Source organism: Rutidosis leptorrhynchoides, chromosome 10 (assembly GCF_046630445.1).
Source record: "Rutidosis leptorrhynchoides isolate AG116_Rl617_1_P2 chromosome 10, CSIRO_AGI_Rlap_v1, whole genome shotgun sequence".
In the NCBI taxonomy this organism is placed as follows: domain Eukaryota; kingdom Viridiplantae; phylum Streptophyta; class Magnoliopsida; order Asterales; family Asteraceae; genus Rutidosis; species Rutidosis leptorrhynchoides.
In genome coordinates, this window is record NC_092342.1 from 200,125,571 (window position 1) to 200,143,531 (window position 17,961).

At 32.7% G+C, this 17,961-nt stretch overlaps 1 protein-coding gene across 1 annotated transcript; it reads right to left on the minus strand.

Annotated features, from left to right (window-relative positions):
• Positions 1-889: 889 nt before the first annotated feature.
• LOC139872500 (protein GAMETE CELL DEFECTIVE 1, mitochondrial-like) lies at positions 890-3,964 on the minus strand. Its single transcript, XM_071860391.1, has 4 exons — positions 3,746-3,964; positions 2,402-2,909; positions 1,394-1,583; positions 890-1,297 (listed from the first exon to the last, which is right to left on the minus strand). Exons 1-4 carry the CDS (start codon positions 3,771-3,773, stop codon positions 1,094-1,096), a joined length of 930 nt encoding a protein of 309 aa, XP_071716492.1. The 5' UTR covers positions 3,774-3,964; the 3' UTR covers positions 890-1,093.
• Between the last annotated feature and the right edge of the window lie 13,997 nt (positions 3,965-17,961).

Here is a 17,961-nt window from a genome sequence, read left to right on the forward strand (position 1 = left end):
CTGACCAGGCGGTAATTGAGGCTATGAGATCTTATCAACCAAACCCGGAGGAGGTTACCAAAACATTCACCGAACAAGTTGACATGTGAGTTATTTTTGTATTTTTTACGTTTGATTCACTTGCATCTTGTTACATAAATATATCTATTATACATATGATGCTTGGATTAACCATACGCTCAGCACTTTTAGGGTCAACTAGCAAATGTGATAATAGCTATTTGTACTTTACATGTAAAGGTCGTTTCAAAATGAACAAAAGTCGAGAAAGGATCTAAAACCTGGAGCAGCTAATAGAAGATAAACAAGATGGTTCATGATTAAAACGTACACATCCTGCAATATTGTGTTTACTTGGACCTGAAAGATTGATTTAAATGTAATTCAAAAGTGGTATCAGATGTTTTATTTATTCTCTCTTTCTAATTTCATGACTAAACCTTACAATGTTGGATTCATGGAAAGTACTATAAGACATGTTAGTCCTATGCCCAAAAACATTGCATTGTAGTGTTCAAATTTGAAACTGATAGAAAAATGGTACCAACGTCCTATGTGAAATTAGTCATAGTAAAACCTTCCAGACAGAATTGTTATGCTAAATATCCAAATGGTGACGCCTGAAATCCAAACGTGGCACATGAGGAGGAGAGAGGTAACGCCGTACCGCCATTTATCATGGCGTTACGGGTGACTAAAATATGGTGTTCAATCCTACTTTACCACATCATTAAATTTTTTTCCACTCACTCAAATGTAACACTCACCACTATTTACCTTATCCACGTCACAGTCAGAAAATCACTTTTTCTTCAAAAAGTGCATCACCACACCTCTCCGTCACTTGGGGTCATGGTAAAAAAAAAAAATGGTCCAAGGGTACAAGACAGAAAGAAAGAACAATTTTACAATCTATTACATACCTCTTTAGTCATCATTTGAATGATAGTTTTGCTGTTTCCACCAAATAAAAACTGATGACCAAAAACGTATTAGTGATGAAAAACTACAAACAATGATAAGTTGAGATTAATTTGACGTTACAGTTGGTTTAAAAAAGAAAGGGAAAAAGAAGCTTTACAAGGATGATTATCTATTTTCGTTTAGTGTTTGTTGTGGCAATTGGAATCTTCTCCTCTTGAAATGGTTGGGTGGCTGGATCAGCAAGACTAGGTAGTCTTGAAACGCTGCCTTTACTACCTCTTCTTGCATTTGGCCCTAATTCTTCAATCATGTACTTCCATCCATCTATCGGTCTTCTCCGACTAAATATATGTTGCTTAATAAAACTAGCTATCTGCATACACACATACAAATTACAAATACACAAATAAATTAAACAACTTTCTCGATGACTAACGATTCACGGATAAAGAGGACGATAAATAAAAACCTGGTGTTTGCTGAAAGCAATGCGACGTTCATACTCTTGAACAAGAATATCTTCTTCTCTTTGAGACATTTCCCAAATATTCCCATCTTGACCCTTGGATGTTGTTTCCCATCCATCAGGCTTGTTTTTCAAATCCCAAGAATCTTTGACTTTTGACTTATTCAAATCACTGGTTCCAGACTCAAATATCCTGCAAACAAAGCCGAAAAGAACATAAGAAAACCTGCAATGCAAAATGTCAAAGTAGTTGCAAGCTTGATTCCTCACATCAGATTACTTCTATGTGTTCTTTAACAAGTTTTTCTTCTACTCCATATTTGTGACTTGAAAATTCAATCCTATTCGTTGGAACTAGACCAAAAAGCAGTACACTTTTTGTAGGTATGCTAGGAAAACTGTATGCAGGACACCTTAAGCTAGACATACAATACGATAAACAGACGCAATCCATTTAACATCATAGTTCAAGTTTGTAAAACTATGATTAGGATTTTCTATTTACTTAGCGTCAAAAAATGAAATAGCTGTGGGAAATCGACTATCAGATAAATAAAATTTACCAAACTATCTGTGACTTTAAGCCCTAAAGATTGATTAACTAATTTCAATTCTTAAGGCTAAAATAACTCACTTAACACATAATCCTCGTGCCACTATATATGTATGCAGATTTTCAAACCATATAGCTACCATGTATTAAAATCAAGGTCGTAAAAGTCACGAGTCGGTCAGGACCTTGGAGGGACAGTCACGCATTGTCCAACTTTCAGTTTAATAATAAAAAAATAAACCTATATGTATTACGCATTGTCCAACTTTGATCGTGACCCGATCGGCCTGACTTTGACCAATTTTGACCCGACGTTTTAGCGTTGACCGACTTTTAAGACATTTTTGGGCGAGTCGGGACGGGTTAGTCCCGAAACTGACAGGTCGGCCGACTTTTACAACAATGATTAAAACAATATGTCTTTAGATGTATGTGCTTGAAAAGGAAAGAAAAATTACTCAGAAGCGCTGTCAAGAAATCTGTCAAGATCATCACCGCCTACATCATCACCCAATTTAGCCTCTTCCATCTTCTCGATTTCTTTAACCCACAAACCAGCATGAACCCGTTGTTTCTGAACCCTATAATCCCTCTTCACATTCTCCAAACTGTACAAACCTTTCCCTTCTTCTTTCATTTTCATCAGCCTTTCTTCTTCTTCCTCTCTTTTACTCTTACTCCCACCCTTTTTCCTCCTCTGCTCCCAATTATCAGCCATTTCTTCAACAAATGACTTTGTATCCGCATCCAGAACCTCCTCCGGTGTATCGGAGATTGAAAAATTGACGTCTGTTTCCCATGGTGCTCGATTTTTCACTGATAGATCTTCAGGCAACCATGCTGTTTCCCATGCGTCGTTCCATTCGTCGCCACCACCAGAGGCCTTCGTTGATAGCCACTGGATACAACTTGTTGGGCTGGATCTTTTAATTGTCCAACGGCTTATAATAGAAGATATAATGTGACCTAATACATCAATTTATTAAATCATTCATCAAAAAAAATATCCTGCTTAAACCCATAAATTAGTGTACTATACACAGATCAAACCCAGTTTCTGTACATTCATCATAAACTGACACAAATACTTAGACCAAAATGACATTTTGATTCAACAATTACAACAGAAGCGTATACATACAAACAAACAAATATTTAGCACTCATGTGGATAGCAAAGTTATAATAACATTACACAAATTCCAAAATCAGAACCGTATTTTGACCTTCACTTACTGTTGGTCTTTTGAGAAAGAAATATATAGATGAGCTCGATAAAACATAGTACTGCAACGCTCAAGTGGTAAACTAATTGCATCGGAGGTTAACTAAATTGATGTGGAACAGAGCTATTAAGTAAATACCTGTTACATTAACGCTCAAGTGTGATTGACTTGTACAAATTTCAAGTTTGTGAATTTTTTTGATATGTATGTATTCCTATTTGTATAGATGTGCTACCACAAGATCGTTCTCCTGCAGTTAATTCTGTTAGAACAAATGATCCAGTTTCGACAAATCAATAGCTCATACGGACATTGAAAAAGCAAAGCCAGACACTGTATTAGAGCAGCAAAAATCATTCATAATTTCAGGCAATTTAGAATGAACGAGAGGTTAACTTAATAATATATAAGTTCACAATTGACTTATATATTATTAAGTTAAAGTTAACAGAGGCTGATGAATATCTAACGGCATAACGTGCAGTATTATGTATACATAACATTTAGGGTAAGTAAATCAGCAGTTCAAACAGACACACACACAACACACATGTATCGATTTGGAAAGAAGACTTACAATTGCGGTACAAGGAATTGTTAAGCATCGTTATTTGCAACGAATTTTGTGCTTTAGGGTTTGGCAGCGGAGACTGGAGAAGCAATCGAATCGAATAGAGAACAAAGTGGTGGTCTGGTGCTCCGTAGTAGTAGTAGTAGTTATAACTGGAAAAAGGAAATGACTAATGGAGCGGGATAAGGAAAAGAATTTATGGCGGCGGCGGCAACTCGTCGGAGAACAAGTGCACCAGGGTGGTTAAGTATATCTTAAACGCCATTTTTAACGGATCCGCTCAAATTATCTAAACTAGCCTAAGAAGACAAAATTGCCCCTGTATTTGTTCATTTTTCCTCTTTTCATCCCGGAAAATGCAATTTTCATCTTTAATAGGGCAAATGTGTCCTAATTTAATCTATGCGTTAACAGCAAGAGTTGATTTATTTGCGTCTTGACTGTCGTTTAAAGCCTAAACTAAATTTCAGGCAGGATTTAAAATCCATGGAAATTTGATTCTACCATTTTCATGACGTTTCAATTTTATTTTTAATTTTATTTTAACTACTTTTTTAAAAAATATTTCCTACTTATTGGCCGGAGGTCCACTCGGAAGCAATCTCTTTATCCGTGGAATAGAGAGGGATGATTTTCGCTACTTATGAGAGTGTTTCACTCTGAGTGGAGAAATGACTTGTTTTTATTCTCGGATAGGGGAAGGATTGTCTACATCTAACCTCCCCAATACCACTTATGTGGTATTGGATATTGTTGTTGTTGTTGTTGTTAACGGATGGTTAATTTGCTCGTTAGTGTAAGCTCATACATATCACATGATTATACACCCCTTTCTAATATATACATAGTATAATGAAGGGAGCCCTAATTCAGTTTGTGTTCGTTCTATACACATACAAAACTTCTCTAAATCAACCTTCGATCCTAATTCATAATGACTGTGTATTGTGTTTGTGATAGTCCGTCGATTATTCGTACTTCGTTGACATCAAAGAATCCAGGTCGAATGTTCTATTGTTGTGCCCGAAGTGTAAGCTTTTATTCATCTTTTATTTTTCGAAATCCAACCATGATGCTCGGCCATTGAAAGTGTTTCGGTCTTAGATTAATCACAGAGTAATAAAAGGAACATGAATAGAACGGGATAACAGAGTATCACGTATAGGTTTAGTATGAAGAATACATTATACATTAGAATATGAAACGGTTTATAATCACGTGATATGAATGAGCCTACATTAACGAGAAATTTAACCAGCCGTTAATGCAGGGACTAAATTGTGACACATTTACGCTATTAAGAATGAAAATTGCAGTTTTTAGAAAACAAGGATAAAAAGGGCAAAAATGAACAAATATAGGGACCATTTTGGCAATTTAAAACAAAACTAAAAAACAAAACAACATTACGCGCTTGGTCCTTTATGTTTGTCAAAAATTGCACGATAGCCATCTATGTTTATATTTAACGCGGTTCATCACCCAACTATGCACATATTTCATGGTTGGTCACTTAGACTGGCGGCCATTAAAATTTTCCGTTAAGTATTGTTATGTGTCGAGCACATGATGTTTTGGTCATTATATATCTTTCTTTGTCATTTAATTCCCTTTTTCCATTTTCCATCATCTTTAACAAACTTTCAAACCCTAACAACTATTCTCATCATAACCATATCAAATTAAAATCAATTCTAATCAAAATCCTAACATTCACAACAAAATAAAATCAAAACCCAAATTTATGTCTGTAAACCCAATAGCAAACTGATGTCTTCTTTACTAAATCGAGCACTCTCCGTTGTTTACAAAACAAAATTATTTACATGCATATGGATATAATCGAAACTTTTTACCGATATCAGGATTCGATGGTGATTTTTTGCAGGTTATCACTCATATCTGGTCACCTACTCCATCACTTGCTTTTGAATATTAGTTAGATGTTGGCCTGAACCATCGATCGGATATTAGATAGACTCATCTCAGTGAATAGATCGTTCTCTTTCTTTGTGGATCATCGACCGATGAAATCTAATTCATCCAAGTGTTGCAGATCTGTAAACACTACTGTGGAATCAGAAGTTTTGTAATTATGATTACATCTCCGCCATTGCAATTCTTGAAGACGTTGGATGATTAAGAAGAAGACGGAGGTGGAAGATTTTGAATTTAATTTTGTTTTTAGTTTAGGGTTTTGAATTAGACTCTATAAAGATTTATAGTAAATGGAGGAGATAATATAAAATGAAATGATCAATTTACCCCTCACATGCAAGGCACATGAATTAATTAGAGAAAAAATTTTCAAGTGATATCGGTATGATGGAAATCATTTGATAGTGATTTGGTAGAGCTTTCATTCAAAGCTGCTTGGGATGTTTTACAGCCTCATGATAATCTGGTAAATTTTTACCCGATGGTTTGGTTTTCGAACGCTATTCCTTGACATTCATTTATAATGTGGTTGTTTATGGGAGAGAAGCTAAAAACGCAAGACAAGATGATGTCGTGGGATGTGGGAGACCGTGATATTGTCATGATGTTGTGTTCGTTGTGCAAACTGCAACAAGATTTGTACAATCATTTATTCTTTGAACGTCATTACTTGTTGCAAGTGTGGAGAATGTGACGACCCAGAAATTTTCGACCAAATTTAAACTTAATCTTATTATGATTCTGACACAATAAGCAAAAATATGTAATGTTAAGTCTCAAAAAGTTTGAAGTGTTTTATATATTCAATTGACCTTCGACTGCTCTCGACGATTCACGAACAATTAATCGTAATAGATATGTGTGTATGTATATATATAAATAATAATTCAAAATATAATTTGAAGTATTATATAATGTTGTTATTAAAATTAATAAAATAAAAATAGGATATTATAATAATTATTATTTAAAATATATCTCTATATATAAATAAAGTATACTAAAATAAATAAATAAATATTAGATGATTGTAATACTCGTTTGATGTTTTGATTAATATTAAGCAAGTTAAATTCAAACTTAAGTGATTTTAAAATAAACGGTTATTCGAAAATGAGTTCTATAAATTTTAGGCTTATTAAAAATGTATTTAGGAACTATTTGTTAAGTTTTAACATTTTTTATAGTTCACTCATAAATAAGAGGGACAGTTGATGTAATTTTTATTTAATAGTTAATGCTCGGATTTCATACCATAATGACCAAAATAAATAAATATAGTTAATTTAAAAATATGAGATTTTTCTGAACACTTTTATCCGCCACTAATTTCGCATGATACACAGTCCGTGAAAACTGTAGGTAGTTAAAGACAAATTAATAGGCTGCGGAACTGTGTGTGCACGTTTAAATTAAAAATAATTAATTATATATTATTTAATTGTGTGTTAGTATGGTGTTTTGTTTGACTCCAATATATGATATAGCTATATTTATGCCCGTATAATTGAGTGATTAACCATCACCTTCTATCCTTCATTTCCCATAATTGATCAACCATTTCCATTTCTTCTTTCTTTTGATCATCATAACCGGCCATCAACCACCATCATAAATCAATCACCACCACACTAAAACCACTTTGAACCACCATCAACTTGCTTCGCGTTCGAATAACGATTAAAAACGAAACCCACTTGAATTAATTTCTACTAATCGTTTGCTTCACTAAACTGAAGTTAAACCTATATACTTGTTTCTTATTCTTGTACAAACTACATCATCCCAAGATCATCACCCTCCGCCTCATCCATCCACCACCGCGGTCACAGTCATCCACCACCACCACTACAACAACAACTATCATCAACTATGAATTTCATTTTTTCTATTTTCATTGATGTGAACACAACCCACATCACCACTTTAATACTAACCTACTTCCTACAGTCGTATAGATCATCACCTTCACCATTGAAACATTCATTACCTTCATTAAATCATATCACCATCATCTAAAACCACCATCATTTATCATCATGAATAACCACCGTACCACCTTCAATCCCCACGAGACACCACCATCATCATCTTGTTAATTCTTCGTTTTCGGTTCTAATTAAATCACAAGGCCACCACCACCATCGAGAGCTTCCACCACCAAATCACCTTAGTTGATACGTTCTTCGTTGTTTCTATTTAAACCAAAAGCAATCACCACCTTTCACCACTTCCTAACAAAACCCACAACATGTCTGTTTACTGCTTCAATTCGAAGCATGCTACAGCTGAAATCTATTTTTTTTTTTTGTTAACAACCACTACTACAAACAACATTGAAACAACCCACGTTCACCTCACTCATGATCACCACCCAACTACCATTAACTCATCACCACCACTCGGTCATTAAATTATTGTTTCTGTCCGAGCACTATCTCAAACGGGATCACTGTTTTCTTTTGTAATCATTCGAAACCCATTTCCTGAAAAATATAATGGTGACGTTCCTGAAATGTTATGATTAATATAATAAGGATGATGATGATATTTTATGTAAGTGGAAGATGAGGTGGTGATGATGGAATAAAGATGAGTGCATACGTTAATTCATTTTTTTTTCTCTTGTTTTGATTGCCATTTTAATTTTAATTAACGTGGGCTATTATTTGCTTGTTGGGCCGAAACTTGATTTAACTCTTGGGCCGAAAGTTGATTAAATTGTTGGGCTTCAAATGGATTAAAGTGTTGGGCCGAGTTAAATTACTTTCTATTTGGATTGCGTGAATGTTGAGCCGAAATGAAAATAACGAGTTATATATATATATTTTGGGGTGGTAATGATTTCAGAAGTACATGAGCAGACGGATGATTAAGGATGTTATGGGGTTAGCGGGAGGTCGCGGGTTCAAACCCGGACTTGGGCATTTTTTTTAAGGACTACTTCCATGAGGTAGTATTACTATTACTCTTATGATTATTATTGTTAGTATTATTATTATTAAATATTATGACTATTGTGATTATTATTAGTATTATTATTATTATTATCATTATTGTTATTATTATTAGAATTATAATTATTAAGATTATTATTACTAGTATAAGTATTATGATGGAAACATTATTTATTATTATTATTATGACTATAGTTACAAATAAGATTTTTAGTATTATTAATGCTATTAATAATATTAATATTAATACTATCATTCAGAGTATAAATTTTATCATTTTACTACTAGTATAAGTAATATTATCATTATTATTATTATTAACATGATTATGATTATCATTATTAATATTATTATTATTATCATCATTATGATTATTTTTACTAAAATTATTATTTTGTCTTCATTAAAACTATCATTATTATCAGTATTATATATATCACTACGTTTACGAAAATAAAAGTTTTAAAAATATTATTAAGTTTATAAGTACGTTTTAATCATAATAACAATATTTATATAAATATTCATATATATAACAAGTTAAGATTTTTATTAAAGTATTAACCATATATATATATTAATATAACTACATTAATATTAAATATTTTGAATATATATACACAAATTAAATATATAATATGTAATTTAAGGTATAATATATAAACTTGTTCAATTATGATTATACATTTTAATATATATACAAATGATATAGGTTCGTGAATCCGAGGTCAACCCTGCATTGTTCAGTTCTGTCGTATGCATATTTTTACTACAAAATATCGCACTGTGAGTTTCATTACTCCCTTTTTAAATACTTTTGCAATATATATTTTTGGGACTGAGAATACATGCGCTGCTTTTATAAATGTTTTACGAAATAGACACAAGTAATTGAAATTACATTATATGGGTGAATGATCGAAGCCGAATATGCCCCTTTTACTTGGTAGCCTAAGAATTAGTAAACCGATCTACAAATTGACGTGAATCCTAAAGATAGATCTATTGGTCCTAACGAACCCCATCCAAAGTACAGGATGCTTTAGTACTTCGAATTCATTTATCATGTCCGAAGGATTTCCCGGAATGATTGGGGATATTCTTATATGCATCTTGTTAATGTCGGTTACCAGGTGTTCACCATATGAATGATTATTTTTGTCTCTATGCATGGGACGTATATTTATGAGAAATGAAAATCTTGTGGTCTATTAAAATGATGGAAATGAATGTTTATGATAAACTAATGAACTCACCAAACTTTTGGTTGACACTTGAAAGCATGTTTATTCTCAGGTATGAAAGAAATCTTTCGATGTGCATTTGCTCATATTAGAGATATTACTTGGAGTCATTCATGAAATATTTCAAAAGACATTGCATTCGAGTCATCGAGTTCATCAAGATTATTATTAAGTCGATTATAGTTGGATATATTATGAAATGGTATGCATGCTGTCAACTTTCGACGTATTGAAAGTTTATCTTTTAAAAACGAGTGCAATGTTTGTAAAATGTATCATATAGAGGTCAAGTACCTCGCGATGTAATCATATGTTATTGTATTCTTTCTTATGGATTAGGACGGGTCTTTACATGTGGTATCAGAGCGGTGGTCTTAGCGAACCAGGTCTGCATTAGTGTGTCAAACTGATAAGTCGTTTGGATGCATTAGTGAGTCTGGACTTCGACCGTGTCTGCATGTTAAAAGTTTTGCTTATCATTTAGTGTCGAAAATTATTTGCATATCATCCTTAAAGTCTAGACACGTCTTACTGCCTCTATTGCATAGACAGTGTATAGATAAATTCATATCTTAGCGTATCTGTTATGGTTACCTTTGCCTGACAAAATAAGTTCTCGCTTACACCCGTCAAGTGTAACTAATGATAATCGAATTGAGGATTTTTGTTCTAACTCGTACGTAGAATGTTTGTTTTCGTACTTGTGTTCACTTTGTTAAACGAAACATTATGTTTTTCTCATCACAAATGTAAGTATAAAAGAGTAAAAGTGGGACTATGATCTCACCTTGAGTGCACGAGTAATAAAGTACTTCACAAGTAAACGTGTGCAAGGAAGAATGCTAGTCTCGATCTAAACAAATAGGTTGTATCAATATCGGTAAACACGGTTGGTCAAAGTGTTCAATTAGTCCTATGGCTCGTTACGACTCGATAAATATAGCATATGAGTCAACTTGTCAAGTTTCATGCAAGATACAAAGATAAAATCATGTTAGAATGATTGCATAAGTATTTGGTTAAGTTTGGGCAAAAGTCAACTTTGATCAAGTCAAAGTCAACGAAAAAGTCAACACGTTCGGGTCGGGTCCCGAACTATTTTTCTAAGTCTAATAATCATATATGAGCATGTTAGAATAAGTTTCATGTTAATCGGAGGTGCGTAGCATAGTTAGAATTAAACGAAAAAGTGCATTTTTGGACAGCAAGGTTTGGAGCGCCACTCAAGGCTATGGAGCGCCCGCTCCATGTATCTGTTCAGCAATTCTGGGCAGTTTTAACACTTAATGCACGAATCCAACTTCAAACAACCATAACTATGGAACCGTAAACATTCAAAACACGTATCTTATATCGCTGGAAAGGTAATTTAACAAGGAATACAACTAAACACTTTTCATCAAACAAAAACATCATTTACAATAATCGAATTCTCGTCGATTGATCATTTAAAGCTCGTTATCAAGGTTTCAAGTTCGTAAAACGCATAAGATGATTCGGGAACTTACTACACACATATAATACGCCGTTTCGTAGGTAATTACGCATACAATACTACTAAACACTTACAAACAACATCGCAAGGCTTTTAATGCATCAAAGATCACATTTAAGGCTACAAAACCCTAATTAAAAATCATAAAATCCTTAATCATGTTAATGAGGCTTTTCCAAGTCAACTTACATACCAAATTGAAGCTAGTTATGCTAGTAATACATTTAATACATGCACTTTTAACATCTAACAACATATGATCAACCAAAACTCAAGATTAAGCACACTCATTTCAAGTTTAAGCTAGTTACATCAAAATGACAAGAACAAGCATACAAATCATATATTCATGTTAGACTTGAGCCATAGTGTCATAACCCGTCCTTAACCATAAGAACGTGTTAGATAACGTATGATTTCATTGCGAGGTATTGACCTCTATATGCGACATTTTTTTTAAAAAAAAACTGCATATATTATACATTACAAACCATGATCCTTATTTTTGATACAAGCTTTGGACAAAATAAAGATGATTATCGTTTAGCGATAATCTTTGACTTACAAACTTTACAAATGATAATAACAACCCGATTTCTAGCATATTTTACAACACAAGTTCTTGGATATGCAGTCTTATTTTTGACACAAATATGCGTACGCAAGATCCTGCTTAGATTCAACATGATGCAGCGGAAGCTTCTAATTATCACCTGAGAATAGACATGTTTAAAACGTCAACATAAAGTTGGTGAGATATAGGTTTAATGCCGGCAGCGATATAAATATAGACCACAAGATTTCATATATAAACATTTTAATAAAAATATTCTAAGTGGTTGAGCACTTGGTAACCATACTTAACATTTAATCACGTCGCATATTCCCTTTATTATGAAATCTTACTACACCGTACCAAGTGTAGTCATGAAACGAAGTACTGTGCAACCGTTGAATACTGGTCGTCCAGTCCGGTTGGGGTTGTCAGGCCCGATAGATCTATCAACAGGATTCGCGTTTACAATACCGCTGTAAATAACAGTTACCAAGCTACAGGGAAGTATGCCAGTGGTACAACTCAACGTAGAATATATTTTTCAGTTACTTGTGTCCATATCGTAAAACATAAAATACATGTATTCTCATCCCGAAATATTTAGAGTTTAAAAGTGGGACTATATACTCACTGTTGTCTTGAAGATATATATAATTTGACTTGGTCTCCGGTTGATATCACGAACCTATCCATATATAATATATCAATACCTTTTCTTTTTAAACAAACATCACATATATATACTTGTTATACTTTTAATACTTTGAATAATTCCTTAGTCCGTAGTTAGCAGTTCGTTGTTAGTAATTCAATTTTAATGGTTCATTTTTAGATGTTTAATATACCCGCAATGAAATAAATAAAACCCCCTAACGAAATAAATAAAACCCCATCGTATATGTATTGGTCGAGATTAATCTTGACCCACGGTACCGGTGTTGTCAAATGACGTGTTGCGTACATAAAGTACCGGTGTTGTCAAATGACGTGTTGCGTACAAACATGGGATCTTATGATTAATCTTCTCGTGTTGTTTGCGGGTGATCCTGAACCATATAAAATTGAATTATAAGTACATATATATAAAATATCATGTTATCTTAGAAATATGTGATTTTATTTAGTTTTTCCCAATTAATCCCGAAGTTAAACAAGTCTTAGATATCCGATCTCGTTTTGGTCATAGTTTCTTCGTTACAACTCCGTTTTCGTTGATTCAACTTGTCACTTCCTTGGATCGAGTCCCTCTTTAAGACTATGAACTGTGAATACCTTAGTTTGTATTCGAAATCACAGGTCATAGGTCAAACTTTAGTGAAACTTATGAAGTTAATCATTTTCCATCATGTAAACAACCTTAAATGATTATTTTTCTAAAAATACTTATACTTTGAGTTAAATCATGAAATTTTTATGTGTTATCATATTCATAGTAAAAATCATTTTTCCAGAAAATAAACCTCCAATTCAAAGTTTAAGATGGTTTTTAATTATCCAACCCAAAACAGTCCCCGGTTGCACTCCGACGTCGTAAAAACAGTTTTTAAGGTGTTCTTTGAAAAACCAAGTTATACCTTGTTAAATTAACATGTAATTAAGTTATATTACAGGTCTTGAAGTATTTTAAAAGTTAAATTAGAAGGATCTATTTAGTTTGCAAACAAGTTTGAAAACTTTCAAACTATGTTCTTGTTGTTAAAATTTTATACCACAAAATAAAATAGCTATATATATATGAATCGAATAAGGTTATGAACATAGTTACTACCTCAAGTTCCTTGGACAAGGTTGCTGTAAAAGAGGATTAAGAACCTAGAACTAAAAGGGTGATGGAATTGGATGAAAGATTGGAAGTAAGTTTGTGTTCTTGGAAGGATTCTTGAAGTGTTTTTGTAAGGGTTTTCTTATGGTGATTAAGTGATGTTTTTGAAGCTAAATGATGGGGAAAATGCTTGGAGATGATCAAGTATGAAGTTAAGAGTATTTTGAGAGAGAAATGGGAGTGTAAGTATGAGAAAATGGGGTGAAGAAATGGTGTGCATGCATAAAAACGTTTTTAGGTTATAAAGGAAAAAAAAAAGATACCTAACTTTGTTTTCTTGCTAAATAATTCATGCTACTTGACAAATGGTTGGTTCCACATATTTCTTAATCATTTAAGGCTGCTAAGGAGCAGATTTTTATTGGTATATACCAATAGTAAATACATCTAGAAGCTGCGTATGATACGGGTACATATACTCTAGATATACGTGTAGAAATCTTTGAGAAAACGGAACGAGGATTCAAATATAGCTATCTTTTGTAAATATACTTATATTGTTTTATGTATGTAAGCCCTTTAAAAGTGATAAAATACATATCTATACGATGCATGTATAAGTATTATAGGTTATAAGTATTTATGTCGAAGAACGTTACGTATAGTTATCGTTTTGAAAACTTAAGTTAGTAGTTTCAAAATATACTTATAACTCATTGTTATTAGTACCCAATGAGATGTTAAACATCCTTAGATCATGTTAAATATATATAAATACATATATATACATAAACGTATAATTATCGTATGTTATATAGTTCGTGATATCATCGGTCAAATTGGACGGTCAAACGTTGTGTAAAACTCTTTTCGAAGACATAAGTCTCAACAATTTGGATTGCTTGTCATGTTGGTAAGGTTTAATTTATGTAAATATTAATCTTATAAATATAGAATGATCGAAAAAGTGCGGGTCATTACACATAGACACTAATTAACACTTTTATAAGTTAAAACATCAAGAACACAAAATCTAGTGTTTTTAGAAGGTTACCCAAATGCAATAAAGTTGGTATGGATACGAAGAGGAAGATGCAAAGATTCCAAATATGTAATTTGTTTGAATTGATGCTTGCTAGATCTTGAATAGATGATGAATCTTAGATTGAATGTTGAGAGGATTTGGAAGTATCAAAAGGAGAAAGAGGAGATGAATGAGTTAGTGGAGGAGAAAGGTTTGACTAGTTGACCTAGTCAAATCTTTAGTTTCTTGACAAGTTTAGTCCCTCAAGTTTAAAAGCGGGTGCGTGAATTACCTAAACGAAATATTTTAAAACGCATATTAACGGAAGATGTTATAATTATATAACGGATTTTAAAATAGTATAACGGAAAGTAAACGGAAAAAGACGGGATATTACAAGTAGGGAAGTGAGATGCCACGCGTTGCTACGGGTAAGTCACTGCGTAAAGATGTTAAAGGTTTTGAGAATAAAACATATGTTTGTTATCCTCTTTACAACAACGATGTTAATAAAGCTTTTGTTCTCCAAAACACGACTCTAGACGTTTATCATACCAGAAAGTTGAAATGTCCCGATCTTATTGATTAAAAACGTTCCATATTAATTGATTTCGTTGCGAGGTTTTGACCTCTATATGAGACGTTTTTCAAAGACTGCATTCATTTTTAAACAAACCATAACCTTTATTTCATCAATAAAAGTTTAAAAAGCTTTACGTAGATTATCAAATAATGATAATCTAAAATATCCTGTTTACACACGACCATTACATAATGGTTTACAATACAAATATGTTACAACAAAATAAGTTTCTTGAATGCAGTTTTTACACAATATCATACAAGCATGGACTCCAAATCTTGTCCTTATTTAAGTATGCGACAGCGGAAGCTCTTAATAATCACCTGAGAATAAACATGCTTAAAACGTCAACAAAAATGTTGGTGAGTTATAGGTTTAACCTATATATATCAAATCGTAACAATAGACCACAAGATTTCATATTTCAATACACATCCCATACATAGAGATAAAAATCATTCATATGGTGAACACCTGGTAACCGACAATAACAAGATGCATATATAAGAATATCCCCATCATTCCGGGACACCCTTCGGATATGATATAAATTTCGAAGTACTAAAGCATCCGGTACTTTGGATGGGGTTTGTTAGGCCCAATAGATCTATCTTTAGGATTCGCGTCAATTAGGGTGTCTGTTCCCTAATTCTTAGATTACCAGACTTAATAAAAAGGGGCATATTCGATTTCGATAATTCAACCATAGAATGTAGTTTCACGTACTTGTGTCTATTTTGTAAATCATTTATAAAACCTGCATGTATTCTCATCCCAAAAATATTAGATTTTAAAAGTGGGACTATAACTCACTTTCACAGATTTTTACTTCGTCGGGAAGTAAGACTTGGCCACTGTTGATTCACGAACCTATAACAATATATACATATATATTAAAGTATGTTCAAAATATATTTACAACACTTTTAATATATTTTGATGTTTTAAGTTTATTAAGTCAGCTGTCCTTGTTAGTAACCTATAACTAGTTGTCCACAGTTAGATGTACAGAAATAAATCGATAAATATTATCTTGAATCAATCCACGACCCAGTGTATACGTATCTCAGTATTGATCACAACTCAAACTATATATATTTTGGAATCAACCTCAACCCTGTATAGCTAACTCCAACATTCACATATAGAGTGTCTATGGTTGTTCCGAAATATATATAGATGTGTCGACATGATAGGTCGAAACATTGTATACGTGTCTATGGTATCTCAAGATTACATAATATACAATACAAGTTGATTAAGTTATGGTTGGAATAGATTTGTTACCAATTTTCACGTAGCTAAAATGAGAAAAATTATCCAATCTTGTTTTACCCATAACTTCTTCATTTTAAATCCGTTTTGAGTGAATCAAATTGCTATGGTTTCATATTGAACTCTATTTTATGAATCTAAACAGAAAAAGTATAGGTTTATAGTCGGAAAAATAAGTTACAAGTCGTTTTTGTAAAGGTAGTCATTTCAGTCGAAAGAACGACGTCTAGATGACCATTTTAGAAAACATACTTCCACTTTGAGTTTAACCATAATTTTTGGATATAGTTTCATGTTCATAATAAAAATCATTTTCTCAGAATAACAACTTTTAAATCAAAGTTTATCATAGTTTTTAATTAACTAACCCAAAACAGCCCGCGGTGTTACTACGACGGCGTAAATCCGGTTTTACGGTGTTTTTCGTGTTTCCAGGTTTTAAATCATTAAGTTAGCATATCATATAGATATAGAACATGTGTTTAGTTGATTTTAAAAGTCAAGTTAGAAGGATTAACTTTTGTTTGCGAACAAGTTTAGAATTAACTAAACTATGTTCTAGTGATTACAAGTTTAAACCTTCGAAAAAGATAGCTTTATATGTATAAATCGAATGATGTTATGAACATCATTACTACCTTAAGTTCCTTGGATGAACCTACTGGAAAAGAGAAAAATGGATCTAGCTTCAATGGATCCTTGGATGGCTCAAAGTTCTTGAAGCAAAATCATGACACGAAAACAAGTTCAAGTAAGATCATCACTTGAAATAAGATTGTTATAGTTATAGAAATTGAACCAAAGTTTGAATATGATTATTACCTTGTATTAGAATGATAACCTACTGTAAGAAACAAAGATTTCTTGAGGTTGGATGATCACCTTACAAGATTGGAAGTGAGCTAGCAAAATTGAAAGTATTCTTGATTTTATGAAACTAGAACTTTTGGAATTTATGAAGAACACTTAGAACTTGAAGATAGAACTTGAGAGAGTTCAATTAGATGAAGAAAATTGAAGAATGAAAGTGTTTGTAGGTGTTTTTGGTCGTTGGTGTATGGATTAGATATAAAGGATATGTAATTTTGTTTTCATGTAAATAAGTCATGCATGATTACTCATATTTTTGTAATCTTATGAGATATTTCATGCTAGTTGCCAAATGATGGTTCCCACATGTGTTAGGTGACTCACATGGGCTGCTAAGAGCTGATCATTGGAGTGTATATACCAATAGTACATACATCTAAAAGCTGTGTATTGTACGAGTACGAATACGGGTGCATACGAGTAGAATTGTTGATGAAACTGAACGAGAATGTAATTGTAAGCATTTTTGTTAAGTAGAAGTATTTTGATAAGTGTATTGAAGTCTTTCAAAAGTGTAT